Source organism: Hippopotamus amphibius, chromosome 3 (genome assembly GCF_030028045.1).
Source record: "Hippopotamus amphibius kiboko isolate mHipAmp2 chromosome 3, mHipAmp2.hap2, whole genome shotgun sequence".
Taxonomy (NCBI): domain Eukaryota; kingdom Metazoa; phylum Chordata; class Mammalia; order Artiodactyla; family Hippopotamidae; genus Hippopotamus; species Hippopotamus amphibius.
In genome coordinates this window covers 156,862,458-156,889,369 of record NC_080188.1, presented here as the reverse complement: position 1 = coordinate 156,889,369, position 26,912 = coordinate 156,862,458, and the positions used below count along the sequence as shown (strand labels likewise).

The 26,912-nt window shown below is 48.0% G+C and overlaps 1 protein-coding gene across 6 annotated transcripts in view; it reads right to left on the bottom strand.

Annotated features, from left to right (window-relative positions):
* Positions 1-22,737: 22,737 nt before the first annotated feature.
* Positions 22,738-26,912, bottom strand: part of LOC130849397 (membrane cofactor protein-like) — a 55,073-nt gene continuing 50,898 nt past the window's right edge. For all 6 annotated transcript variants that reach the window (XM_057728261.1, XM_057728259.1, XM_057728257.1 and 3 more), the window contains one exon: positions 22,738-25,084. In XM_057728261.1, the coding sequence (XP_057584244.1) occupies positions 25,024-25,084 (61 nt within the window). In that variant the 3' untranslated portion in view covers positions 22,738-25,023. The remainder of the gene's footprint in view (positions 25,085-26,912) is intronic.

The following is a 26,912-nucleotide window of genomic DNA, read 5'->3' as shown; positions in this document are numbered from 1 at the left end:
AAAGGCCACTGCCAGGCTTCAGGTTGGGGGCGACATTGGATAACTCGGTAGGATTCTGTAGACCCTTGAATTTTAGCATCTGAAAAGAAAATGCAGCTGTTTGTGTTATTAGATGAGCTTGGAAAAGAGGATCACTTCTTGAACTCCTCTCACTAGTCCAGAAAACCCTTTGTGATTTCTCAGTGTGGCTCACTGCCTTGGATGGAGGGCAGGTCTCTTCTCAGGGGCAGGGGTGGGCCTGGCAATCCTAGCGCCTATTAAGCGGATGTGGTGTCGTAGGTTTCCTCTGCTGGCATCCCTTGAAGATGGTGGATGCAAATCACCGGTCTTAAGCTGAAGACCAGCTCTTGGGCAGCCCGCTTCAGCCCCCACCCCCTTCCTTATTATTCCAAATCAAAGCCTTATCTTCTCCGGTTCATCTTCCTCACTTCCTTCTTAGGTGCACCAGTGGGGCTTAAGTCCTTGACCTTTGCGTCTGCGTGTGTGTGCGTCATCATGGCGGCTCGGGGTTCTAGGCTTTTCTTGAATCTGCAGCATTGCGCTTAGTGCGCGTGACACCCCTCCCCCCGCCGACCTGCCCCGCCCTGCCACGCCACGCCCTCCGGCCCGCTCCGCCCCGCCCCGCCCCGCCCCGCCAGGCCTTCTTGGGAGCAAGAGAGAAGATTGGCGTCCATTGCCACTCAATCTCCGCGGACCCGTTATCCCCAGCACCTGGCTTCCCTTCTCTTCTCGCCTGCTTTCGGCAAGTGTCTGGGGCAGAGGAGCAAACAACTTGTGGGAGAGGATGGAGGGACAGCCTGGCCCGGAGCGCTCTGCCTCCTTTCCCCGTGTGCCATTTTCCAGCCTCATGCTTTCCTGTGGATGATGCCAGCACTGACATTTGTCGCCGAGCACCTCCTCTCCCCAAGGACCTTCCCGCGTGACTCATTTGGGATCTGGAAGGAGTGGCTCTGGGGCCTTGGGAGCCAGAGGGATCGGATCAGGGAGACCCAGCCCAGGTCACAGCGGACAGTGAGACAGGCGAAGGGATGGGAGCTGGCCAACCCCACCCAAGCACAAAGGCAGCCCCGGCCCCTTTGCGTCATGTCTTTTTCAGCCTGAGTAGAGAGCAACCTGACCTAAAAAAATTGTGTATATGTGGGTGTTGGATCCTTTGTGGCTCTTTGTCCAGAAGCTGTGCATGTGATGAGAGTCCAGGTTCTGTACTTCAGAGAGCTGTTGTCCTTCAGGTTTGTTTTCGGAAAGATGTGATGGGTGGGCCCTCCTTGATGAGACCCTGTGCCCGCTGGGACTGGCCTTTCTCCGGGACGCTGGGCCCGGCATGGTCTTGGTTCTGTCAATGGATGGTGAGCCGCAGCGGAGGGCCGTGTCCTGCGGCCCACAAGGGACCCTGATTGGGGCCTGCATGTGCATTGCCTGGTTGGCCCTGGGAACTGAACCCACCTTTTGCTGTCTCCCCACAGAGAACTCAGCTCCATGAGTAGGTGACAACCTCCTGGAGATTCAGCTGATGATGGTGCTGGTGTGCAGAAGACAGTCGTCATCCTGTGGGATAAATATGTGCCCGTTTACATTTATTTGGAACGAAAAAAGGAGATGCCTGGAAGCCTTGCTCGCTGCAGTAAGTATTTGTCTGCATTCTTTTATTCCTTCAAATGTCGGAAGTAGATAGATGTTTATTGAACCCAGCCAGGTGCTGTGCCTTCTCCATTCTTTCCTGCACACCCCTGCCCTGGGTCCTCCAGAAGAGAGGACTAGATCGATTTCCCTGTGCTGCTGGAGAGCTGCAGAGAGGCTAGAACTCAATGTTCAGCCCCCGCACATCCCCCTCACATTCAGGAGAAGTCGATTCTCCCTAAAACAGAGCCAAGAAGGCCAGGTCCCTCAGAGCAGAATGCTCAGGGGCTGAATGGAAGGGCCCTCCCTGTGCTCACTGCCCTCAGCAGGGAGGTGAGGCTCTCAGTTGGCTGGCTGGGAGGTGGGGGTGGTGTTGGGCCTTGCCAGCATCTAGCATGGTTCTCTGCCAAGTTCTAGCTCCAGATCTCTAGGCCGCTAGGAACCTAGACTATATATAGCATTGTGCTAAGCAATTCTTATCGGCCGTGTCTGCCCTCCCTTGCAGGAGAGGAGCACTTCTATCAGAGAACCAGAACCTGGAGAGTATGAGCCACCTCCCCTGAGCCTTTTATTTTGGGAAGGGGCGTGTGTGCGCGTGCATGTCTGTGTATATGCGTCTGTGTCTGGTTCAGGGCTGCCAAGCTTTCCTTCCCCCTATTTCAGATGCTAGTAGATTCAAAATCATGTGGATGAGGGCGCTGATACAGGCTGAGGGCCAGGAGGGGCTGGTGGTTCTCGAAGGATCCAGGGTTTGGAGGAGAGGCTGGGAGCACAATGTGGCTGAAAGCACAGTGTGGCCTCTGGTGTGTCTTCCTGGTTTCCGGTTTGCCTTGCTTTGCCCAAGGATGTCTTTTGACCTTTCTCTTCCTTTTGAACCTCCTGCCTTTCCTGCCTTCCTCCAGCCCTCCCTTGTCCTTCCTCTAATTTTCTTTGGGTTATAGGAGGCAGACCCAGCTATGGGCATCCGAGAGCTTGTCTGCTTCCCGCCCTCACCCTCGTTTGTGGTTTCTGGAGGTCCAGCTTGACTGGCAGAAGGGGTCAGGTGTTCTCAGAGGAGCTGGATGGTGAACGAGCTTGTCGTGCTGAGACATGTAGGATGGAGTGGGCTGGGTCTTTGCCTCCTCCTTTTCAGAGGTGCTGTTGAGCCCCCAATTTGTGTGGTTCGGTGATCTCAAGTGTCAATGGATGTGATGTGATCCCGGTCTTGTTGGTGAACTGTCACCAAGGCTGCTTGTTGGAAACCAGATGCAGCAAGGAAGATATGATTTAACCACTTCCCTGCCTCCCAGGTAAGTCAGGCGTGGCCGGCCCTCCCCACTGCCCGGCCCTGCCCATGCAGGGAGTTTTCCTTATTCAGTGGAGAAGCCTCGAACCTCTCCATTCAGAATTTCCCAGACAATTACTCTCTTCTTTCCGTTCTCCCCCTCCTGGCTTTTCTGTGAATGGCCTTAGTAACCAGCGAAGGCTCGGGGGCAGGGCAGCCAACCTAAGTGGTCAGGCACTGGCCATGAGGGAGATGGGGGGGTGTGGCAGTTAGCAGAACAGTTGGGCCTCCCGCAGTAACTGACCAGCCACTCTCCCTGGCCTCCTAGGTCTAGCACGAGATTCTGGGTGCTGACCTCTCAGAGGGGCTGGGAGTCTGCGTGGGAACTGGGCCTTCTCTTCCCTGTGTCATCTCTTACCTGGATGCCTTTAGCTTCACTGGGTCTTAATCTCGGGCTGTGGTCTAGAGTTTATAAACTGTGGGCTGGAGAGTGGACTTTGGGGTTCTTTCCCCTACTTTGGGTTTTTTTTTTTTTTGGTGGTTGTTACTTTTTTCCTCTAGGTCCTCATTGCCTTTACTTTAAAAAAAATCCTGGCCCAATGAGCCATGGCAGAGCATCTCCAGTCAGTTGACGTAGAAGTGTTTTTTTCTCTGTCTCACTTGCTGCTGGTCACAGTAATAGCAATGGTGATTAAAAACGATGAGGGCCTGCAGACCCCGGGGAAGTCTGTCACATTATAGAGATGGTGCAGAAAGCAGACTGGAGGCACTTGCCACATCACTGGGAAATCTCTCTCCTATCAAGTAGATTCCTGCCACGTTCTGGGGCAGTAGGGCCAGTTGGAATGAGCTGACAGCAGATTGTCTGGGGTCTAAAGATAAAAGGGATGGTGCTGGGTAATTTTATGATGCTCTCAGCTAGTATCAGGGGTCACTTGTGGGATCCCAGCTCTCTGCCCGTGCCTCATGGAGGTGGGTGTTGTTTCCCCATTCCCTCCGCCCACCCCTACCAGGGAAGTCTGATGCACTTCCAGTATTTCATCTTCTCTTCCCATCTGAGAAGAGTCTCAGTTTTTGGCTGCGAGCAGCCTGAGATCCTCTGGGGCTGTTTGGAAGAGTCCGATGTCTCTTCCTTCAAGGAATTTGACAAGTTTCAGCCCCTTCAGCAGTAACGTAGGGAGGGATGGCTAGGGGTGTTGGACCTGGAACATGAATAAAGCAGACAGATCAGCTTTGGTGCAGCTGGGGAGATGAAGAGGAGCTGGCCAAGTCCCTCAAGATGTGTCGGCTAGAGTCTGGCCAGCGCTGGCTGTCGGGCTGGAGCCAGATGGAGCTGCTGGCCATGCTCTGGAGCCTCTGCTCTCCTTTGTGCAGTGTGTCCCTGCACCCCGCTCCGGGTGACTGCCGCCCCCATTCACAGCTCTGTCCTCGGCTAGATTGGGATCACCAAGGTGGGGGAAGTTGGCTTTGCTCCTTGAGATGTGGTAGTCTTTGAGGTCTCTGTTGTTCCCAGCATTGGGGTTGGTGCTTCCCTGCTGATTTTCCTAGTTTTGTCCCTCATCTTGTTCTTTCCTTCCTGTTCACCAGCCTGGCTTCTCCGGACGTGAAATGGAACGCTGTGCGTCAGAAGCCAGGCTGGCGGAACAGTAGGCATCCCCTGAGAGGGGGGCCAGGCATAGCTGGCACTTCTTTCTTGACCTTTGCATCCCTGCAGTCTGGGAGCCAGGAGGCAATGTGGGGCCTTTCCAGCTGGGGTCCGGCAGAGGTTAACAGAGCTGGTGGCACTGCAGCTATGGTGTGTGGCTTGTTGGCCAGGAGGCGTGGGAGAGGGGCCCTGCCAGGGGACCCGATTGGTCAGCACCTCCTTTTCCATTGAATCCTGGTCTGGTCAGGGCCGTGAATTGTTTAATGCATATCTTGGCTCTGTCCCCTGGCACAAGTGCCCCCGAGGCTGCAGCCGCAGCTTCAGAGAGGATCTGTACCTCGTGCTGGTCATTTTTTTGGGCATGTTGCCTCCCTCTGAAATATGTGAGAGAGTGCCTTTTCCACTAGCCGGCTGTCTGTGGGAGGCCCTCATCTTGCGTTGCTTTTCTGGGACTTGGAGTGTCTGTGAGGAAAGCGGAGACTGGGTTTGGTTCCCTGCTAGCTCCTTGCACAGGAGCTGCTTGTGGGCTGATGAGGCCAGAGAACGCCTCCAGGCCCCAGGCCTGTGCAGAACCTGACGCAATAGTGTGGAGCCTGGGCAGGGGAGGAGCGAGGGGACAAAGATGGAGAGAGGCACGCGGGGAGATGGTTGTACCTCGTCTGACCACAGGATCAAGGCCAGGAGGGGGTGGGAGGAGGTGTCCAGTGTTCAGCCAGGGCTGTCTGCTGTGGCCTGAGTGGACACGTGTGTGCCTGGAGCCCAGATCAGGGTCTGTAATGAGGCCTGAAAGCCTGAGACAGCCATCAGAGTTCTTGGTCTCAGCATTGCAGGCCAGGGAAAGGGAAACTGACCTTTGTTAGGGCCCCCTTTTGCTTATCTGATTTCATGCTCAGAGCAAACATATGCAGTAGGTGTTACTTCCCTTTTATGGTTAAAGATCCTGTGATTGTTAAGTGACTTAACCAAGGTCACATACTTGGTAGGTGGCACTATTGAGATTTAAACTCAGGCACTTCTGAGTCCAAAGCCTGTACTTTTTCTTCATCCTCTTAGGCTGAAGTCATACATTTTTGGAAGCTAAGACCCTCAGAGGATAGGTAACTGATGTGACCCAGAGGGAAAGGCCAGATACCCAGGGGACTTTGCTGTCACAGGGATGGCTGCATCACATCCGTTTTGGGGGCGGCAGGGCGGGGGCAGATACCCTTTGGTATCTGTGGATAGGCAGGCAAATACGTTCCTTCTACAAATATGTCTTCAGCCTCTGCTGCATATATGCCAGGGACTGCTGGGTTCTGGGGATGCAGAACTCAAAAAAATCAAGTTTCTGCTCTCGTGGGGTGTATATTCTAGTGTGGGGAGAGGTCACTGATAATAATAAATAGAATTTAAAATTAAAGTAGACATATATGGAAAAGAAGGACACTCCTACATAAGGAGGGGGATCCAGATGTTGGTCAGGGAGGGAATTTGAGAGGTGGAAGGACCTCAGCCACCTGGGGAAGCCATATTGGTTGAGCCTCCCAAGAAAACTGATATAAAGACCAACCCCTCTCTTTTCCTAACAGTTGGGAAAATCCATCCAGAGCCCACAGAACTCACAGGAACTTGCAGTAAGTCAGGAATCAAGGCGGCAGTAGATGTCAAACCTTTGGTCGCCAGCAGACTAGGTTTTTTCCATTAGCCGAGGCGGCTCTTGACCTTGCATCTCCCACCCTCACCAGGTGCCAGCTGGCGTCTCCACCTCAGCCTGGTCACCGTGTTCCCCTCTTATCCACGCAGCACAGGGGGACAGTCGGGGTCAGTCTTGGCCAAGTCACCGGTGAAACATGTGCCTACAGGAGGCAGACCTCAGCTGAGCCTCTCCTGCCAGAACATGTGGTTTCAGGATTATCACAATAGGGAAGGGATGGGTGGAGGGTAGGAGAGGGAAGTCGCCTTGTATCAGATGCTTGGATGAGCTTTGTGTCTTGAGAGACTGAGGCAGGTCCGGTGGCTGGAGAAGGGGGAGGGGATGTTTCCTCTGTGCAGCTCCAAGGCTCAGGACTTGTTTACATGGTAGGAGTGCAGTGGCTGCCGAGCCCAGGGTGAGTCAGGCCACGTGATTCTCCCTCTTTGGCACCATAGTCCTTGTCGCCTGGCCCACCCCGACCACGGAGACTGCCACCTGCTGCCAGGGGGCCGATGTTGCGTAAGGATGAGGTATGGGTCTTGGTTGTGTGCGGTCGTGGAGGCTCAGGGAACTTGTAGACAAGTCAGCAGGCCTGGATTCTGGCTCCCTTGGTAAAACCTCACTCACTCACTTTATCTCTTTGGGCCTCAGTTTCATTATCTGTATAAAATGATAGGGTTGAACCAGAATCTTTTTGGAGGTTCTTGCCAGCTCTGATATGGGGGCACCCTGGATGTTCGTGGAGGCATTTCTTAGTCAGAAACTGAGCATCTGCATTACAGGAGAGGCGAGGGACCCTGAAAACCCATCTGAGAGCATGAATTAGGGCGGGTGGGTGGAGACAGTTTTCGAAGGACTCCCGGAAGTAAGTGGGGAGGGTGAAGACTGTGAAGGTGGCTGATGAAGGACCCTCCAAGTGATTAAGGACGTGGACTCTGGCTCCCACCAAGAGTCTGGAGATGGGCCACGTGGGAGCTGCTGGGGGCTTGCTCTGCTGCAGGGGGTGACTTGACATGCTGTGCTCCAGGAGAGATGCACCATCCTTTCTGGTCCTAAATCCTGGAGAGAAAATGGGACTGCAGGCCCCTTGTGTCCTGTACCTTCCCTGAGACTTGTCCTCAGGGTCTGTGCCCCTTTGCTGTCAGAAAGTTTCCCTTTGTATTTAGCTTTCTTTTCTCATGTGGTTGTTTAAGCCCTTCTGTTAAAAAAAAAAAAAAAAAGACAAAAGGACAAAAAACACAAATAAAAATATCTCAGAGCCACCCGTTCCATTTGGCTTTTTAGTCTTGAGTCACTCCTTTAAAGACAGCAAAAAGAAACACACAGCAGAGCCCAGAGTCCCAGGCCCTTCTGGGCTTTTGTGCAAAGCCAGGCTGCGGCCAGGAGTGGCTGGGCCCCGGCCTCACTTCTCCATGGCAGCCTCACTCCCTGACGTCCACCACGGCTCCTGGGCTGCGTGGGTAGGAGCCCTGAGGCGGTGGCACACATTGTGCAACCCACTAGACAGAATGCAGAGCTTCAAAAATAGCTACATTTCTCCAAGATGCTATCTTCTCGCCACTCTGCAGGACACTTACCTGGGATTCATAACTATGAGCCCAGCCTCCCCAACTCCCAGGATGGTGGTGGGATTTGGGCTAGGATGCAAGCAAGAGAGGAATTGACTAGTAACCATTGTCTCACACGCACCATAAGATGTTTCACAGTTCTTTTCACATTTGCCAGCTCTTCTGGCCTCGCACAGCCCTGTGAGGGCAGGTGGGTGGTATTAGCCCTGTAACTGATGACACTGAACAGGAGAGAATCCTGCCAGCGTCTAACTCCCTGTATCTGCTTAATTTGGGACACGCACCCTGTTCCCCTGACTCTGGTTGTCATTTCCTGGGATTCTGGTTGTGGGGCCTGTGGGGCGGGGCAGGGATGGGGGTGGGTCTTGGGCAGTTGACTTGATCTCCATAGGTCTTGGGTCCCTTCCCTGTTGAAGGGGCAGGAAACCTGACAATATCTGGGTTCCCCCGTTCTCCGTTCTTTCAGCTTCTTGGAGCTCTGGTGAAGACTGGCGTGCACTCCTTGGCTGGGAAGCCAGCCATGCGTTGTGCGTTTCTGGTGAGGTTTCTTACATTTGGAAGCTTCCAGAATATGCGGTGCTTCAGACCATTCTGACATGTCAGTATGGCACTTCATGTGTGTGCATGTGGTCATGCTTCTGCTAAGTAGCTCTCTTAGAAATGAGGCCTCACTGTGGGGTCTTTGAGATTTTTCCATCGAATTTATAAGGTACGCACGGAGCTTTGCCCAGGGTGCACACTGTGTGTATGTTACCTGTTTGTTAGCTACTTAATGTATAGCACCTGCAGAAAGAATCGGCTGGGTACAGTGTGAAGTAAGATACTGGAAATGCTGGCTTCAGCTCTGATTGTTTGCATCACGCTTGACGTGAAGAAGTAGGCATTTCCCATGGAGGGGAAGGTGGCCAGAGAATTCTTGGGCGTCAGTGTTTTCTGAATATTGAGCACAGACCTCACCCTTTACAAGCGGTGCTGAGGCAGAGCGTGAACTTCTTGGCTGTGTGGCCCTCTGTGTGATCTTCATTTGAATAGACCAGAACCTCTATGAAGAGGAAAGAAGCGTTTATCTTTATTTACAGCACATTTAGCCATGCTGGCTTAGGCTTTATCCTGGGTTATTCCTTGAGGAAGGACTGGGGTTGGATGTTTGTCCATTTGTATCCCTTGAATGTAGCCTGGCCTTGTAGAGAAATCCTGTGATGGGGAAGCTGCTGGGAGATTATTTTGGTGGATGCAGCCTTCAGTGACTGTGTGATTTGTCACATCGGACCATGTTTGCCTAGAGGCTGGGAAGAAGGATGGCTGAACCTGCAGTAAGGAGCGGGGTTTAGGCTAGACTTTGGGGAGGACTGTGGCATCACCTCTGCTGAGGGTTCCCAAGGAAAGACAAGGCTTCTTTATCTGAGAGAGGGAGACTGGAGGTCTTGGACAGGGGCCTTTGGGCCTGAGTGTGGACTCTGAGGCCACCCCGGAACAGCATGAGTGTGGGTGCCAGGATCTGGCTTGGGCTCCATCTTTCCTTTCCATCTCTGAGGCACGCCTGAACCTGGGGTGGGGGACACGCGAGCATTGTTTCCTGTTGCAGAGAGAACTTCTGCCACTGACCCTGTAGGACTGATAAGATTTGCAAATAAAAAGGGGAGAAAGGCACGTTGCCCCTCATCCCTGCCAGGAAAGAGCCCTGAGCTGCTCTAATCCTGATCTGTACATGCCCCCCGCCCCCCCCCCCCCCCCCCGCCTTCCTGCCAATTCCTCCCAGCACTAGGGATCTTTGATAGGCATCAGAGATATGAATGAGCATGGGGGGCTGGGGGGGGCGTGCGGTGCATGAGGCAGGACCATGCATAGTTGTTGGAGAAAGGCAGGAGATGGGAAAGGAGTATCTCAGGGCAGGTCCACAGCTCTGGGACCACCAGCATTGCCTGCTACTCTAAAGGCACGGGTGTGTGTTGAAGTGAGCATACTACTTAGAGGTGACCAAAGTCCGAAATCAACCAGTTCATGTCTAAATGAGGGTTGTGTTAAATATGGAGGATCGTATATCCTTTTGTGTTATTGCTGTCTGCAGATTTAGCATCGAAAGGCCTTTCCCTGAGCACCGCCCCCCCCACCCCGGACCCGTTTGTAAGATCATGTTTATTTTATATCAGTGTTTTATCTCCCTTCTTTTCTGTTTCCCACCCTCACTCACTCCTTAGGTACACGGGAATATTTGTCCATGCGTTAGTGTTATCATTTCCCTGGGGTCCAGTTCTTCCAGTGTCTCTGACATCATAGAATGTATTACTTTTATTTCCCATGTGAGCACAGCACAGGCTCACTGCAGAGATGAACCGTTTCTGAGATGGGACAGCTCCCCACCTGGCCCTGGAGAAGGTCATCCAGACCCTGAGGAGGTGGGAATCCAGGGTGTCCTTGCTGGGGCCAGCTGGGCCCCACGTCATGCCTCCTGTCTGGGGTGGGAGTTGCTCAGGCACGAACCCCACCCCCCACCCGCCCTGTGAACTGTTTCTTCATTTCGGCTTGAACCCTGAGTAGTGGCCTTGAAAGTCTGAGACCACATGTCACCCTGCTAGGTGAGGAGGGGGACAGAGAGGGGAGAGAGGGACAGAAACAGAGAGGAAGGGAACACAGGCTCCTGGTCACTGGCTTCTCTCCAAGACAGGTGAACTCTGTGTTCAAAAAGAACTCATTTAATCTTTTGGCCCTAATGGCAGTTATTTGTGTTTTCTCTCCCTCTCTCTTTTCCCTCCTCGCTCTCCCTCACCAACCCCCCCCCCCACCCCGCCTCCAAAAGAATTTAATCTGCTGGACAACAAACAATACTGTTATAAAACTTTGAAAACAAGAGGGCGAGGCCTCGCTGACAAGGAGAAGGGCATGCCGGGTAACAGGCGAGGGAGCCTGCCAGCCCGAGATGGAGTCGGGCGAGAGCCCAGTTGGCTGGGCACCTGGGCGCCCGCCCCTGCCCAGCCCACCAGCCGCGCCATCCCCAGTCCAGAGGGGAAGGAACCGAAACGAAAGTGGGGGCAGAGAAACGCTTGAAAAGGGGAAGTTATACGTGTTCCCCTCTCCGATCTGATGGGAATGCACTAGACTGTGAAACTTCCTCCTTCTCCTCCCTCCCTCCTCCCTCCTTCCCCCTCCTCCCTCTCTCCCTCCCCCCTCCTCTTCCTGCCTCCTCCCACCATTCACTGTTCCAGGTCCTGAGACTGGCAGACAGAGGTCCTGATGACAGAATGAGGCTGGCACAGCAGTGTAGGTACAGCTACCAGCCCAGCCAGCTGCAGGGGAAGCAGGAGAGAAAGGTGCTTCAAGTTGGCTTTGGACTCCAGACCCACCCTCTGGCTGCCCAGCCTCCCTCCCCCGACCTAGGGAAGTGGAACCAGGTCATGGGCATGACCCGGTCAATGTGCTCCACCAGGTGTGTGTCCAGGTACTGGGTAGAACCGCCACTCGGAGGTTAGTGGGTACGCCCCGGGCTTCCTGGTGCCCACCAGGGCCGTGCTCCTGGGAGGATGTCTGACTTGGGGAGATGCTCTGCTCTCCTTCAGGATGAGTGGGGGCAGTACTGCAGTGGCTGGGCACACCTCTGCAAAGGTTCCTGGGGACAGAAACGTGCTTCTCCCAGCAGGCAGGCATGCGGCCCTCTGAATGGGGCTCCTGGCAGGATACTGCGCCTACTAGTTAGTCCTGGTGGCTGAAGGAGGGGGTGACCCAGCTTCCACGGAGGTGGGGAAGCTGGGTTCTGGGCATCTCTCCCCCAGCCTCCAGAGTTAGATTTCATCTGAGCTTGAAGTTTCACTTCTGAGTCCATCTTCACTGGGTCAAGTAGATGATTTGGGAGTGACAAGGGAGTGTTGGTGTTCTCCTTCGGATCTGTGTTGGCTAGGACCTGTGAACTGCAGTGGGCATTGCTTGTGTGTAATAGACCATAATAGAAGCTCACTTTTCCTCTTGTGGAAAGCACCAGCTTCCCCGAAAGCAGTTCAGGGCTGTGCGTATCCTCTGCCCAGGCTAAGCCACTCTCTGGGGAACAGGGAGGCATCCTTGATCCCGTCTTCACTCCACCCCTCCTCCTCCCCTTTGCTGCCCACTGTCTCCTGTGGTCCTCCAGGCCCCGTGGCATCCCTGGGGCAGGGTGGCCAGTGCATTCTCCCAGCCAGCCAGTCATCCAGACTAGGGCCACCGTGTCCTGTCCTGAGTCTGGGGGGTTGGGAGATTTCCAGACCCAAATTTTTGATGGTGGTGTTGGTTGGGGGCGGGGGCGGGGGGTGGTTAGTGGGTCTGGAGCATGTCATCCCCACTTTGGCATCTAGGGCCTGTGAGTGCGGTGGTCCCTGGATGCTGAGCCCTCCTGGGGGCCCAGCTTCCAGAGAGAGAGAGAGCGTGCCTGCCAGCTCCATGTTCCCCTCCTCCCTGGCCCCCTGTACATATACCTTTCATTTTATCACCCTTTCCTTTGATTCATTAACCACAGCTAGTTGGCAACAGGCCCCACCCTGACAGCTCAAGACAAAATGTCCAGGACACTGGGCCAGGGCTAGAGCTGAGGCCGACAGGAAGCTGGGCTGGGCCTCTCTGTTCAGACATACAATGGTCTAGGACTAACTCAAGGGCAGACCAGTCCCCTTTCTCAAAAGGGCCTTCTCCAGGCCCCTCTCTCACCAAGATGACTCTACCTCATTGTCAGGAGCCCTGAAACCAGCATTCCCAGCGGCAGGAAGATGGATGATCTGGGCTCCACTTCCGGTGCTCCTCCCCCGCTCTGGCTGGAACTTGCGTCAGTCATGTAAGGAGCTGTGACTCAGCACCCAGGCGGGCCTGGAGGGAGGGAGAAGCTGCCGTCTCGCAGGAACCTTCCCAAGCGTTCTGGATTTGAACACGCTGTGGTAGCGTAGAACACGCCAGCAGCATTCAGCTCCTGGAGGCGAATATCTGTTTGTTCCGTTGGTTTGCTTACGGATTTCATAAACAAGGGTTCCTCTCCTTCTTGTTTTCCTCCTGTATTATTTTTCGGGCACCATGCTGGGCATAGGATTTTCAGTACTTTAAATGACACAGACAGCATCATTTATAGAATGCAGTAGAAGCTCTCTCTGCAATCTCCAGACTGTTCTTTAAGCGATGGCCCATGAATTGTATTTAACCCTCAGATGTTTTTGTTTGGCCTGTGCAGAGTTTTTGTTACTTTTTTGTTTGTTTTTATCAAGCCGTATCTGATTCTGCCTGCCTTTAGACTAAACACAGCCCCTCCAGGTCACCATACTTCTGCTGTACACTGTCCCTGCTTCTCTGTCTTAAGTTTTCTGCCTGTCCTCTCCGCACATTTGAATGTGCAGGGACGAGTCTGCACCAGCCCTGTTCTTTTTGGATGAATACTCCGAGGCCCATTTCAGGAAAGCGCAGACCCTAGTTCTCAGAGCTTCGGCCAAGCAGGAATTAAGGCCACTGTGTTCTGATTCACTGTGTGGTGACCTTTCCTCCAGCCCAGGCAGAGGAGTTTCGTAGGCCATAAGGGGGTGGAAAAACCTCCAAATTAGAATGTGGGCACAGAAGTGGACGGGGGCGGCAGTGTGGCCCCCAAACCCTCTTCCTGCATCGTGGCACCTCCCGGGGCTGACATACCCACTCTTCCAGGGCTGACTCTCCTTCCCGGGCAGCCCTCTAAGCCCTTCTCTGGTCAGCTTGCGTGGGGCCGCTAGGCTGAGGTGGGAGGATCCAGCCTTCCCTGTTCGACAACAGAGCCCTCAGCGGGCTGGGGCTTTCCCAGGCTGCCTTCTTCCAGATTGAGGAGGCCCTAGGGTTGGGTGCCAGGGAGAGCAAGCTGCTACCAGCCACATCACATCACCTGGCTACATGCAACTAGGGGACAAAGTCGGCAGCTGGTTTCAGGTAAGTGAGTCATTCATTGCTCGGCTGACTTCGAGAGAGAAGCCTGGTTCTGTTGGGAGGTCTGAGACCTCAACAGAGCCTTTTATCTGGTGGGATTGGAAGGGCAAAAGTTTTGGATACTGAGATGATGTTTTCCTCCTCTACTTTTATAGTGTTTATAGTGATGTATTGCTAATGATTTCTTGTCTCTTCTTCTAGAGAACTGAGAGTATTTTAGAACTCAAGAGTTGGAAGCCTGAACTTGGGTTCATGTCCCTTAGTTCCCTCGGTCCTAGTTGCTCCTCTGCACTCAGAGCTGACGCTTCCTGGGTAGCAGGAGAGACATGGATTAATCACCCTCATGACCAGATGACATAAGTGTGTTCTGAAGGACAAGAGCTTGATGGTATGAGAGGGGAGCTTAACCAAAACCCTGGCTAGACTGGGGAGCTTTCCTGACGATGGGATGGCCCAGCTGAGACCTAAAGGAGGACTTCACACCACCAGGCTTACTGGGCGGGGCTGATTGAGGGGTGGTAGTTATAAGAGAGTACATGCAGGGTGTTCCAGAAAGAAGGAGCGGCATGTGCAGAAAGTGGAGAACGGCAGTCTGCATCACTGAAGGACTCCTATGATGACACCTTAGGAAAGGGTTTGTGGATAGTGGCAGTTGGAAGTGACTAAGGAAGAAGAGTTTGGCTGAAGTAAAGAGACGCAAAGCTGAGAATTACCAAATGTAGATCTCCTCCAGCCCCCTCATTTTATAGGATTCGTATCCTACAGTAGTAACTATCAGAAACACTCAGGCTTGATCTTAATGCCTTAGTGATTGCCTGATTCACACCCCCTCCCACTGATCCCCCCCCCCCCGCCCCCAGCTGTTGACTGCAGGTGTCCTTACTTAAAGCCCTTGCAGGCAGTGCCGACCCCCAGCCCCAGCTCTCCCGTCTGTGGCCCAGGCCCTGCAGAGCCCCACCGGCCACAGAGCCTAGTCCTGGTGTCAGGATCGCTCAGGCATGCAGCACAAACACTGCAGGGAGGTTCATCCCCAGCGTCCTCCCCATATGGAGACCGCAAAGGCACCAAAGATGCAGGAGAAAAAAGCAAGTATCCAAGCACCCAGCCCCTTGCAGAACCAGGCGTGCTCCCATCTCCACCCATGTTTAATGTGTTGTACAGTCAGTAGCACCCCCTTCTGTGCAGGAGTTTGCCTAGGACTTCCCCCCGACCCCAATCATAGTCATAATTATGTTCAAGAACAGAATGAGGCATTAGTCCAGCAGAGGGACGGGTGGCAGTGGGCAGAGGGGCAGGAGTCAGACCTGGGATGGACACTGTTCACTAGTCATGGGACAACCGACTAGTTTTTGAACCACATTGGGGATTAGTTTCTTCTGCAAAAATGGGAATAATACCTGCTTGGCAAAACTATTGTGGGAATTTGAGAGCACAACTTGGTGTTCAGATTTTATTTCCTTCTCTCCCCTAGAGCAGCACATAGTGTTATTTCCAGGAGGCATAAAAAATATAAGGCTTTATATAGAGTCCTGAAGAATTGGTAGGGAACCTGAGAGATACAGATTTTATGTCTCTTCTTTCTCTTGGATGTGGTATCAGAGGAAATACAGCCATATTTTCTTATCTTCAAACAACAATAGGAGATGGGAAGTCTAATTTGAACACCATTTGCGAATCTAATTTTCAGGCAGAATTTGAAAACAACGCAGAACAAAACTCCATTCTTGCATTAGAGGATAACCTACTTAATGTAATTTTAGGATACCAATTTTTTTTATATCCTAAAAGAGAATAAATAAGATTGTCAGTTAATGCAGTCATGTTTGAATGTGCTGACCGTTCATCTGTGGCTGGGAAGGAGGAGCCCATGATCTTCCTGACTAGGGCACATGGTGGCTCAGGTGAAACCTACGTTTGTGTAGTGGCTAGAGCCTCACAGGCAGAAAAGGTGCTTGTTTCCTGATGAAGAGAGATGATATGGGAAAATGCTTTGCATACTGTAAAATATTTTACAAAGCAGGGCAATACTAATGTAAATATTAACACAGTGTATTAACAGCTTTGGCTATTTTATTTCGTCATATATATAATACTATGTAGTGCCAGCTGTGGAATTGAATAACTTAACCTAGACTTCATGAGTTTTAAATTGCAATTGTCTATGTACATTATCAGCTTTGACTTTCATGTTCTTTGGGCATCACTTTGTAACTCTTCTCTGTGCCTTTCTAATGGGTCCATGTATTATGTCACATCACAAGTGGAACTGCAAGAAGACACCTCTGCTGGGGCAGAGGCTGGGTCTTCTGAACGCCTCTCTCTTCTTTCTTCAGTGAGATCCTCTTCTTCTGGAAGCTGGTTTCACATGGTGGCTTAGATTTTTCCATCTTTGTATCTAGCACCATTTGAAATCAGTGTTTTAGGAGTAAGAATTGCAGCACAGCAAAAGGCCAACTGCAGAAGAGCTGCTGCTCATGGGAACAGCTCCCCTCCTGCCACCTGAGCCAGTTCAAGAAAGGAAGAATTGGAGAAGCAGAGTACACTCTTGAGTGTGTTGGGTTGTGGAGGGGGACAGTGCAGAGATGGGGTTGTGTTCAAAAGAAACTAAGGCTTAAGTAGAGCCAGGGGTTGTGATAGTCTTTCTGTTGACAGGTGGTGGCAGCCACCAGCAGTAACCTGTTGTTAGGGCCTCTGAGCACACGATCGAGCTACGCTGCGTTGGGTACTTGATTGCAATAGGCGGGGGGGGCGCTGTGGACCCGAAGGACTACCTCATCATATCAGCACTGTCCGCCTGCTCCTAGATGCCATGGAACATTCAGCTGCAGTTGGCGAGCAGCTGAAATCAGACTTGCCACCTGCACTGTCAAGGTGCAGGACCCCACCGAACACCACTGGACCCATCTCTTACACAGGCTGACCGATTTCTCCTGGTGTTCAGAGTCTGTTTTTGTCTAGCACCATTTGAAATCGGTTATGATGTAGGGGGAAAAGCAGCAACCTCGAGGCCTCATGCCAAGTCTGGTCAGCAACAGCCTGTGGCTTCCTGGAAGATGGATGGGCAGAGAGAGGGGAAGGGAATTTACACTTTTTTCTACTAACTTCTTTAACTACATCTGCAATACTTTATGCACAGGTAATACATCATTTGATGGGTTTTTAAAAACAAATCGCTATAATTTACCTGATGTCCTCAGTTTGTTGAAATGTGATAGTGCTGTACACTATAAATTGGTTGCTGTTAAATTATCTTTCTGTTCATGCATCCTGACCTTAATAAATGCTCTACTGTATTAAATTTATCGTCTGTTTTTCATCGATTATTTTCCATTCATAATTGTGTGATGATGATAAGTGAGGTCCTGAAAAGTTAATTTGCTGTGCAGATCTTACCTACTTCATAAAGAATTTGAAGTCGGTTACAGCAAACAGGTATTAAAAATGTAGCCTATGAAGACAAGAATGAAATTCTATGAGCCAAGAAATAAAATGAGAAAAAAGATTACAGAAGAGAGAAGTTTTCAGACCTGGGCTGAAGGATGCTACTTATTGAACGGGAAACTGCCCTCAGTTACCCAATGGGCTGCAGCCCTGGAGCCTCTGCAGTCAGTGATCCCTCAGAGAAGTTGGCATAACTGAGCGTGTACTCACATGGCCTTTAGAGGGAGGACCACTGATGAATTCAGCTGTGTTATAAAAGATGCAGGAGTATTGCTACTTTTGGTTCTTAGTTTCTGTCCACCCTTGAAGACAGAGTGAACCAGTTCTGTAAAGGTATTCAGAGATGCGCCAGGTTTGACTTCACAGGGAATTAAACTTGGGGACTCTTCAGGTAGGAGGGCTGTGTCCCCTTTATTGACCTTTTCGCACTGGAGATGCAAGGCCAGCTCTGACGTACCTGCAGAACTTTTATTTCATGCCAGGAGTTCTCTGTAAGTGGTGGCTTCTCAACCACCTGGGAGACCTTTGTAAGTCCACATCCTGCCAGTCTTCCCCCAGCTGGCTGCCCTGCCCAATGGGGTGGGGGTGGGGCAGGTGAAGCCTCTGTTGGGAAAACTTCCAGGGAATGGGATGCACTCCCTCACTGTAGCTGCAGTGCTGTTTCAGGCTGTTGCCTGGGGAATTCATGCTCTAACCCTAGGTTGTGATGGTGGAAACAGTTAAGACCCTGAGTTGTTTTATTCACTTCTTTGCTGAGGTAACTACAATAGACATACAGGCATAACAGCTTTGGGTCGATTGTAACAAATTGAACAACTTTTGATTCATCTACTGTGTCCCTAGCTCTAGTCTAGGTATTACAAACAAAGCAAGTAACTCATGGACTCTACCAGCAGGTTGCTGTGATTCCAGTCCCCAAATGAGAAAGTGCTAGATGATCAAGTTTAATGTGAACACACGGAAACGACGACTTGGGACATCTTTTCCATAAAAGTAGTTTCTGGTGCTCCCATGAATGCTTGAGTTTGAATAGTGTTCATGACTGTGTCATGAGATGCAAAATGCATGACTCAAGTTACTAGGGTGCCTCTCATGCAGGATTATTTTGCTTTGTTCATCTGGAGGTTGACTGGTCTTTACCTAAAATTGGCATTCCAAGGTGGTTTTGGCTAATAATTGCTAAGCAGAATGTTTCTTTTGGAGACATCTTGAGTCTGGTTTTCGAGGCCATGCTTTCCACCCAAATACAAAATGCTTTGTCAGGCAGGGGTCCTGCTTCCCTGAGTTGTGCCACACATTTACTGTAAGCGTGTCAGTGGAGAGGGAGTTGGACGGGAGGCACCTCCAGCGTCGTGCACGTTGTACCGGCAGAGAATTCCCACGTGTGGAACTAAGTGCTGGTGAATCTTAATAAATATGAGACAAGTTGAATCTTTGACCAGCTTAGGGTAAACAATGCGTTAAATCTCGAACCTGGTAAGTCTTCATGTAAGATGTTGCCTCAGCTCTGCATTTTGAGAATCTCATGTATACTTTCATGGGCGTGCCTAGCAGACTAGTGTGTTTTTAGGGCAGTTTAAGGGTTTTCCTTGATTCAGTGTCTGGTGAGAGCCAGCTTTCTGGTTTGCAGACAGTGCCATGTAACTTCCTGGGGCAGGGGGTGAGGGGATTTTGGATTTCTTTATATAAGGACACTAATCCCATTCATGAAAGCTCCACCCTCATGACGTAATCACTTTGCAGTGGCCCCACTTCCTAATACAGTCACCTTGTGGTAGGAATTTTGGTGGGCCACAAACATTTACACAATGACTGTGTAAAACAACACACCTGTATTCTTTCAGTTCTAGAGGTCATAATCTGAAACCAGGTTATAGGCAGGGCCACACTCCCTCTAGATGTACTGGCAGAGAATCAGTTTCCTTGCCTTTTCCAGCTTCCAGAGCTGCGTTCTTTGGCTTGCGGCCCGTTCTATCCTCAAAGCCAGCACCATAGCATGTTGCATCAGTGGTCACATTGCCTTCTGCTGTAGTCAAGTCTCCCTCTGCCGCCTTCTTGTGAAGAATAATGTGATTATATTTAGGGCCCTACCTGGGGCGATAATCTCCCCATCCAAGATCTCATTTGCAAATACCCTTTGTATACAAAGCCACATTCACAGGTTCCAGGTACTGGTTTTCCGTAGTATCTGAAAGTAGAATGTTCTTTTGCAACCTTTCATAAGCTGATTTGGCATAAAGCATTGAAGCAGATGCCTAAGGGCATATCTTGCAAAGGGGTGCACAAAATAAATGGAGATAAAGCACAGATACTTTTAGACCTATGGCAGCTTGATGCTGAGATGCTGAGTGCAGTTCCCAGGAAGGAGCTTGTGGTGCCACTCTCACCTCATGTGTGGGCTGCCTGTATAACAGCTCACTGCAAAATAAAATGCTGAATGATATTTTTGCTTTTCACTTTTTTTCACAAAAGCAAAAATCCTCTTCAGATTTCTTTTGATTAATGAAGACGGTACTAATGTAGGTCTTTTGTAAAAGCTTTAAGTGGCATAAAGCGGACTTTTAAAAAGTAGGGTGGGATGTGAGGGCGATCTGGCTGCGACATCTGTAACCCCATTGATCGCCAGGGTTGATTCGGCTGATCTGGCTGGCTAGGCGGGTGTCCCCTTACTCCCTCACCGCTCCATGTGCGTCCCTCCTGAAGCTGCGCTCTCGGTCGAAGAGGACGACCCTCCCCGATAGAGGAGGACCGTTCTTCGGTCAAGGGTATACGAGTAGCTGCGCTCCCCTGCTAGAACCTCCAAAAAGTAGGGTGGTACTTGTATTATGACTCCAGTATCTCTGGAGGCCGTTATACAAACAGCAGCGTGTGGAACACATACAAATGCAGACCCTCAGGCCCCCCCTGAGGCCTACTGATTCAGGAATCTGCGTTTTTAGTAAGATCATCATGTGATTCACCTGTACACAAAAATTGGAGAAGCGTGGTTGTATGGGATCCTACCCAAGGATTCTCCAATAATTGAGTCCACGTCAAATACAGATGAAAGCAATATTTTCCCTTGGGCCCTTTTCGGGTGGCGGTGAGTGATCAGAAGACCATTTTCCTGAACACCAGGAATAGTGCTCATCTAAGTGATAGTAGTTTCCAGAATTCTCAATGAAGCCACAAGCCCTAAGCACCAGGATGCCAGATCTCCTGATTCTTTCTGATAGTTCCACACAAGGCCTGCCACTGTGTCACACATATGTACCATAACTGTTTGAAAAACTACATAAAGGTGGTGAACGATAGCAACTGAAGTGGCTGCCTGGCAACTATGAGTTTTACTATCCTAAACAAGTTTTCTTGGGCTGATAAGTCAGGAATTAGGGTGGGTAGCTTTCTCCATGTGATCCATACTTAAGGCAATTTTGGTCACTTTCTGCAGGTATTTAAGCCAGAGGGAAGGAAAAATAGTTACTGACCACAGACCCCAATATTATGCTTCTCCATATGTAAGCCATAAGGGACAGAGGTTAGCCCTTTTTCAAAAATTAATTTGCTAGAAGGAAAGCAGAGAAGAGCTAGTTAATTAAAATGAAATTAAAAATAAATGGTTTCTGGGACTAAGCAATGACTAAAATCTCTGAATAATGAAGTTTGAAAAACTAAGAAAGGCATAGTCAAATGCCCTAACAGTCCACAGGAGGGCAGCAGTGCTAAGATTATAAAGGCTGACCACTTCGTTCTAGGGTAACCTTTTCTAGATAGATGAGCCTGGAAATGTTGAAAGGAATGCAGCTTAGAAAAAAAAAGAAAAATATGTGTACACTCTCTCAATTTTGCATTGTTTCTGAAAGTCAATAGACTATGTTAAATCCTGCTCCAGTACAAATATGTTTTTTAATATGCAAAAATATTCATTCTTGGTTACAATATTGTCAGCAATTACTAAATTTTAGAATACCAGAATTGCCTGTTTTCCTTAAACCTACAACATTCTTGAACAATTTAAATTCATGCCTACCCCAGCTGTCTCCAGAACTCTTGTAGAGGACTTTTATTGTTAGTCACCTTAAAAGCTCTTCCTGTTTATTTTATGCCAATTTTTAAAATATACTATAGTCTCAAGTTAAAGACAAAATTTGATAAAATGCACTCTTTATAGTCAAACTTTCATCCAGTGTTGATATTAGAATGATTGCTTTTTTTCGTTTGTTTTGTTTTTTTTTAAACCACAGACCGCTTCTTTAGGTTAGGTAGGCAGTAAGACCTTAATTCAAGTTTTAGATATTTTCTGATTTCTTTATAGGCTGAATCACAAAACCACAATTTTATTCTGTAAGTATAAGCATTCACCTTATGTCTTTATAAGTTCATGTGTAGAAGTGGACTCTGAGGCTGGAGAACCACTGATGCAGATGTTCTCACACTTAGCTGCATATTAGGATCACTTGCCCAGGCCACACCCCAGGTCAGTGACATGACAGATTTCTGGGGCTTGGGACCAGGGCATCAGTAAAAGTCCCCAGGGGATTCCAGCCATGGTTCAGAAATGTGTTATACTTTCAGGGTTGGGACTTGGGTTTTTAATTACTCAGCCACACCCGTGCATTAAAGTGATGTGGAAGATATGTCTTCTCCCACACACATGGATATAGATATTTGAATGTGGTTAAGTCAGGGCCAGGAAATAACAAAGGCTGAGAGCTGGGCAGAAATCAGGAAGTGCTGCACAGAATGGGCTCTGTGATGTCAACTACACATTGGCACTTGCCATCTACCTTACAAGGATTAAATCGCAGGTGCTGCTGCAGCAGCTGACCTTCAACATCCCCTGAAGGAAATTCAGGGTGGAGATCAGGAATGAGGTGCTCTGTGCTTTGGAAAAATAGGCGGAACAGGTCTTCAGATTGTTAGATGTTTTCAGGAGCTGACTTTGTGAACCAATCCTTGCATCTCCTCCTATCTAGAAAAGCACTAAATCCCTTCATGATGATGTCTGCTCCTCAGTGACTAGCAGAAACCTTCTACAAAAATATGTTTGATTGCACGTACGCCTCCTTCACCAAGATCACATATATACTGATCTTCTCCGCTACCTCTTTGAGCAGTTTCTCAGAGCTATCTGAAATGCAGTCTCCTGGGCTGCGGTCCTCATTTTGCCCCCAATAAAACTTAACTCACATCTCTCATGTTGTGTGTTTGTTTTTTTCCAAAGTCGACAGTGAGCTGGACCTTGGAAGATGCCCAGGAGCAGATAGGACCAGTAGGCGCTTCACATAATAGTGAACCAGGAGTACAGCAGAGAGCACAGGAGAGAGGGTCTGGCTTGACTGAGAGCAGGTTATCTGAAGTGCTGCAGAAAGAGAAGGCTTGGGAAGAAACGTTGGGAATTAACTGTACAAAGCTTTCAAATACCATGAAATGGACTTTATGCTGTGGGTAATGAGGTGGAACTGAGCACCTTTGAGCAGGGGAAGCACGTGACCCGTGGGGAGGGGAGAAGCCTGGACATATTTAAGTTAAGGCTCTGAGACGGGAGGGGCAGGAGTGGTGATTGTGGGAGGGGAATGCTTACAGAAGGTGGGCCCTGATTAGAAGCATACTCTGAAATAAAACACACTGGAAATAAACGCATTATCACAAATGAAACTTCTCCATAATGACATTTTAATAGATTTGAAAGACCAATTCTCAAAAAATGAACAATACAGACATGCGACTTCTCATTCTACTGGGGATACATTCTTGGAGTTTTAAGAAACCTTTAAATTCAAATACACTTTTCTATCTCTCATTTAAACAAACATTTCTAGAGAAAAATGGTTTCCCCATATGTTCAAGTAATTGACAAGTTATTTGATCAACAACATAATTTATATGTACATACTTATTTCAATCTTACATATAAATATATTAAACTGGAACAACTAAATTTGAAGTGGAAGCTATACTATGAAAGTCTATTTTGGTAAGCATCATCTTTGGTTGAAAACACTTCTCTGAGGGTTAAAAATATGTATTTTAGCCACCCCCTTCTAGATTCTTGAAAAGTATGTGAGAAAGGGTACAGCAAAACTTCAACTCTATATTTATCTCAGAATTCCTGAATTTATTCTTCTCAAATTTATCTTCCTAAAGTGCCTCACTCAAGATTACAAAAGGAAGGACTACTTACATGGCCATGTCCTTAGGGAGTAAAACAATATTTACTCTGGTTCACTCTTAATTCTTTATTCATATCTTTCTAAGGCAACGTTTCTTTGGCCCAGTTTGTGCTGCTAACTATAAAACTGTGAAACAAAAACCTATAAAAATGTAATCTGAGTTAAAGCCTCCTCTTTGGCCACTGGCTCATTTGAAGGAGGCCCTGCCTGGTGTGAGGACAGAAAAGAGGGCTGGGATCTGTCCTGCCTGAGCATCAAGAGCTACCTTTGCTGTTTCGTCTTTCCATCCCTTTGCATGACCTACAGCAAATCCACAAAGTTAAGTTTGCTTTTCTGAAGTACGGGGCTTCATTTTTACTCTGCCCTTTTCAGATGAGGTGAGGAGCCCACAAAGACTAGTTTCTGATGCAACTTGAGGTTATCTGATGAATTTATTCCCTATAAATTACCTACATTCAGATGACATTTTTAAAGTAAGACATCTCTTTATTCATGTGGGGAGAGAAAACCACCTGTAGCCAGAATTTAGAGTGGATTCTAATTCTCTTAAAGAGTGGAATTCTTCGTAGGGAAATTACAAGTCCACAGTATTCACTTTGTCCTGAGCTGGCATTCCTGCTATGGGTGTCAGAGCCCTCTAACTTTGTACAGAAGCCTGAAACTGATGCTGAATTCTTTTCGACTTCTTAGACTGGTTTATTGTTATTAAAAGGGGTGAAGAACAAATGCCAGACATAATACTTTATAGTGTCTCTAAATCACCAAGGGGTTATAAATTTTTACAAATAGTATCTTAACCTATTGATTGTAAGAGTATTTTCTGTTAATATTCTTAGTTAAGGAAGTCAAACTTTTATAATAAATAATGTATAAAGCACACTTTGGGATTGTTGAAGAATGAATCTTAAGAGTTGGCAATCATTGAACAGAAAAGACTTCAAAATCACTTTCTTTACAAATGAAATGTAATGTCGTTTTGAATTATACTTCTCTGAGTTTGGAGATCTTATAGAAAAAATATTTCCCCACCTTAACATTAGTGGGGATACTGTGTTGACTTGCCCTATAAATACAAGTGTTATTTAAGGAAAAACAAGATGTTCAAACCCAAATGCACACACATTTCAAAGAAGCATTAAAGGATGGTGACTATACTTCAGCCACATTCAAATGTTAGCACTGTGGCTTAACAGTTCCATTCCTGACAGTGTAAGAAACTAGCAAATAATTTTTATAGATTTTTTTCTTTCAGTATTGATATATAATTGACATAACATTGCATAAGTTTAAGGTGTACAGCATGATTTGATAATGTATATACTGTGAAATGATTACCATGATAGATTCAGCTAACATCCATCACTTCACATACCTACAAAAAATTTTTTTCTTCCATGTATTAGAACTTTTAAGATTCACTTTCTTAGCAACTTGCCAATACACAGTATAGTATTACTAACTGTGGTCACCATGCTGCACATTACATCCCAGTACTTTCTTATAACTGAAAGTTTATATTTTCTGATCATTTTTACTCAACCCCCCCACCCCCCACCCCCACCTCTGATGAAGACAAATCTGGTTTCTTTTTCTATAAGCTTGATTTTTTGGATTCCACATATAAGTGAGATCATACTGTACTTGTCTTTCTTTCTCTGTCATATTCACCCAGTATAATGCCCTCAAGGTCCATCTGTATTATTGCATATGGCAGGATTTCCTTCATTTTCATGGCTGAATGACACATGGGTTTGTGGAACCATTTAGTTCATTTACTCAGCTGGAGTGGTTGCCTTATCCTGGTAAGCGCTGTATGTAGCACTACTTTCTTTCCTACGAAGCAAGGTGAGAAAAGAGCGTCAGAGGTGAATATAATTAAGTACATAAATTCCAGAAGCCCATTTAGAACATGGACAATTAAAAAAAAAACTGAACTAGGAAATAAAAGATTCTTTTAAAGTAATTCTAGTGTTCAAACCAGTCTCACTCTAAAAACTCCTTTTCTATCCCTATTGTAGTTTTAATTCCCTCCAAGACAAGAAATAGAGCAGTCACATATACTTAGTAAATACTCCCTTATCTTAATTTGGGTCCAGTGGGAAAGACTAGAGGGAAACACACATTTTCCTAATATTGCAATTTAAAATCTGACTCTGAGATGAAACCTCTAAACAGCTAATGATTCCAGCAGTGTTCAAGTTCAGTAATGTCTCATTTACCCCTCATTGTCAAGGAAAATCATGTGTTCTGGCTAAAGAGTCTCCTAAGTAACTAGAAGTCACATAACACTTTTTTGGGTTTTTTTTGGTAACAGCAGACATCTTTCTAAACTCTGTTATTCAAGTCCAGTGTTCTCCAAAGAAATAAAATGCGAGTCACATAGGTAATTTTGAATTTTCCAGAAGCCATATTAAAAAAAGGAAAAGAAGCAGGAAAATTAGTTTTAATATATTTTATTTAACCCAGTATCCATGGATTGTACATTTCTTTGCACTAAGGCTTTGAATCTGGTGTGTGCTGTGCACTCAAGCTCATCTTATGTAGGAAGACCCACTTTTAAAGTCCTCGGAAGCCACTCAGGGCTACTGACTCTGGAGCTGGAAAACGCAGTTCCAGTCCCTGCTTAGGAAACTGACCACAATAGACAGACTACAACCCAATATGGACCAGTCAGTTATTTACAGTACACCTGCCCCAGCAAAGACGTCGGGGTGCCTACCCTGTGTGAGAGCTACCCGTGTTAATTTTGGAGACTTTCCTATTTCTCCTGGTGGGGAGGCATCACTGAGAACCAGCACTGTCGCAGCACCACCTTCGTTATACAGCAGCTTCCTCAGGACTGTTCTGGAGAGCGACTCAGTATGTTTTACTATTTTTTGAGGTCAATACTTTTTTTTTCTCTCCTAGTAGTAGTGCAATACTTTTTTTTTTTTAAATAGAATTCCAATATATGAGAAGGATAACTAAGCATTACTATAAACTTTTTTTTTCTTTTTTTTTAAGCAACGGCCCTCAGCTTGCATTGCTGAAAAAAAAAGACTGAACCCGTGCCCCCTGAAATGGAAGCACAAAGTCCTAACCACTTGACCACCACGGAAGTCCCTGCATTAATATAAACTTAAAGAAACATTCATTTGATATAACAACTAAGCTATTTAAAGATGATTAAAATGTGGAAGTGAATTATTGTACTAATTATAGTTATATTAACTTCACCATTCATTAAGTTTACTTCAAGTGTTTACAGACAACTTGAAGCTCACAGCCCATCTGATAACTACTTTCCTGGCTGACTTTCACCTCAAAGGAATCCTAAGAGAACCAAGCAGATACACAGGGCTGGGCAGGCCCACACTGCCATTCTAGTTGGTATGTTTTGCCTTCCTCTTCGCCCCTGTGATCAAAGATACCACCTTTGCTTTTACCAAGACACTGATATTCTTATTGGCCTTTGTAGAATCTGCTCCCAAACTTGTGACTGTAACCTAGGGTAGCATCTCACATTATAAGTGGTGAAACACATCTCCTCTCTTCCCAGCTATGCAGACACAGATTCTGGCACAAAAAGAACTTCCAATTCATTTCATTCAGAGATAGAAAGTAGAGGGGGTTAAATGGCTTATGGCAATGCATTTCATAATTTTCCAAAATCTCAGGATTT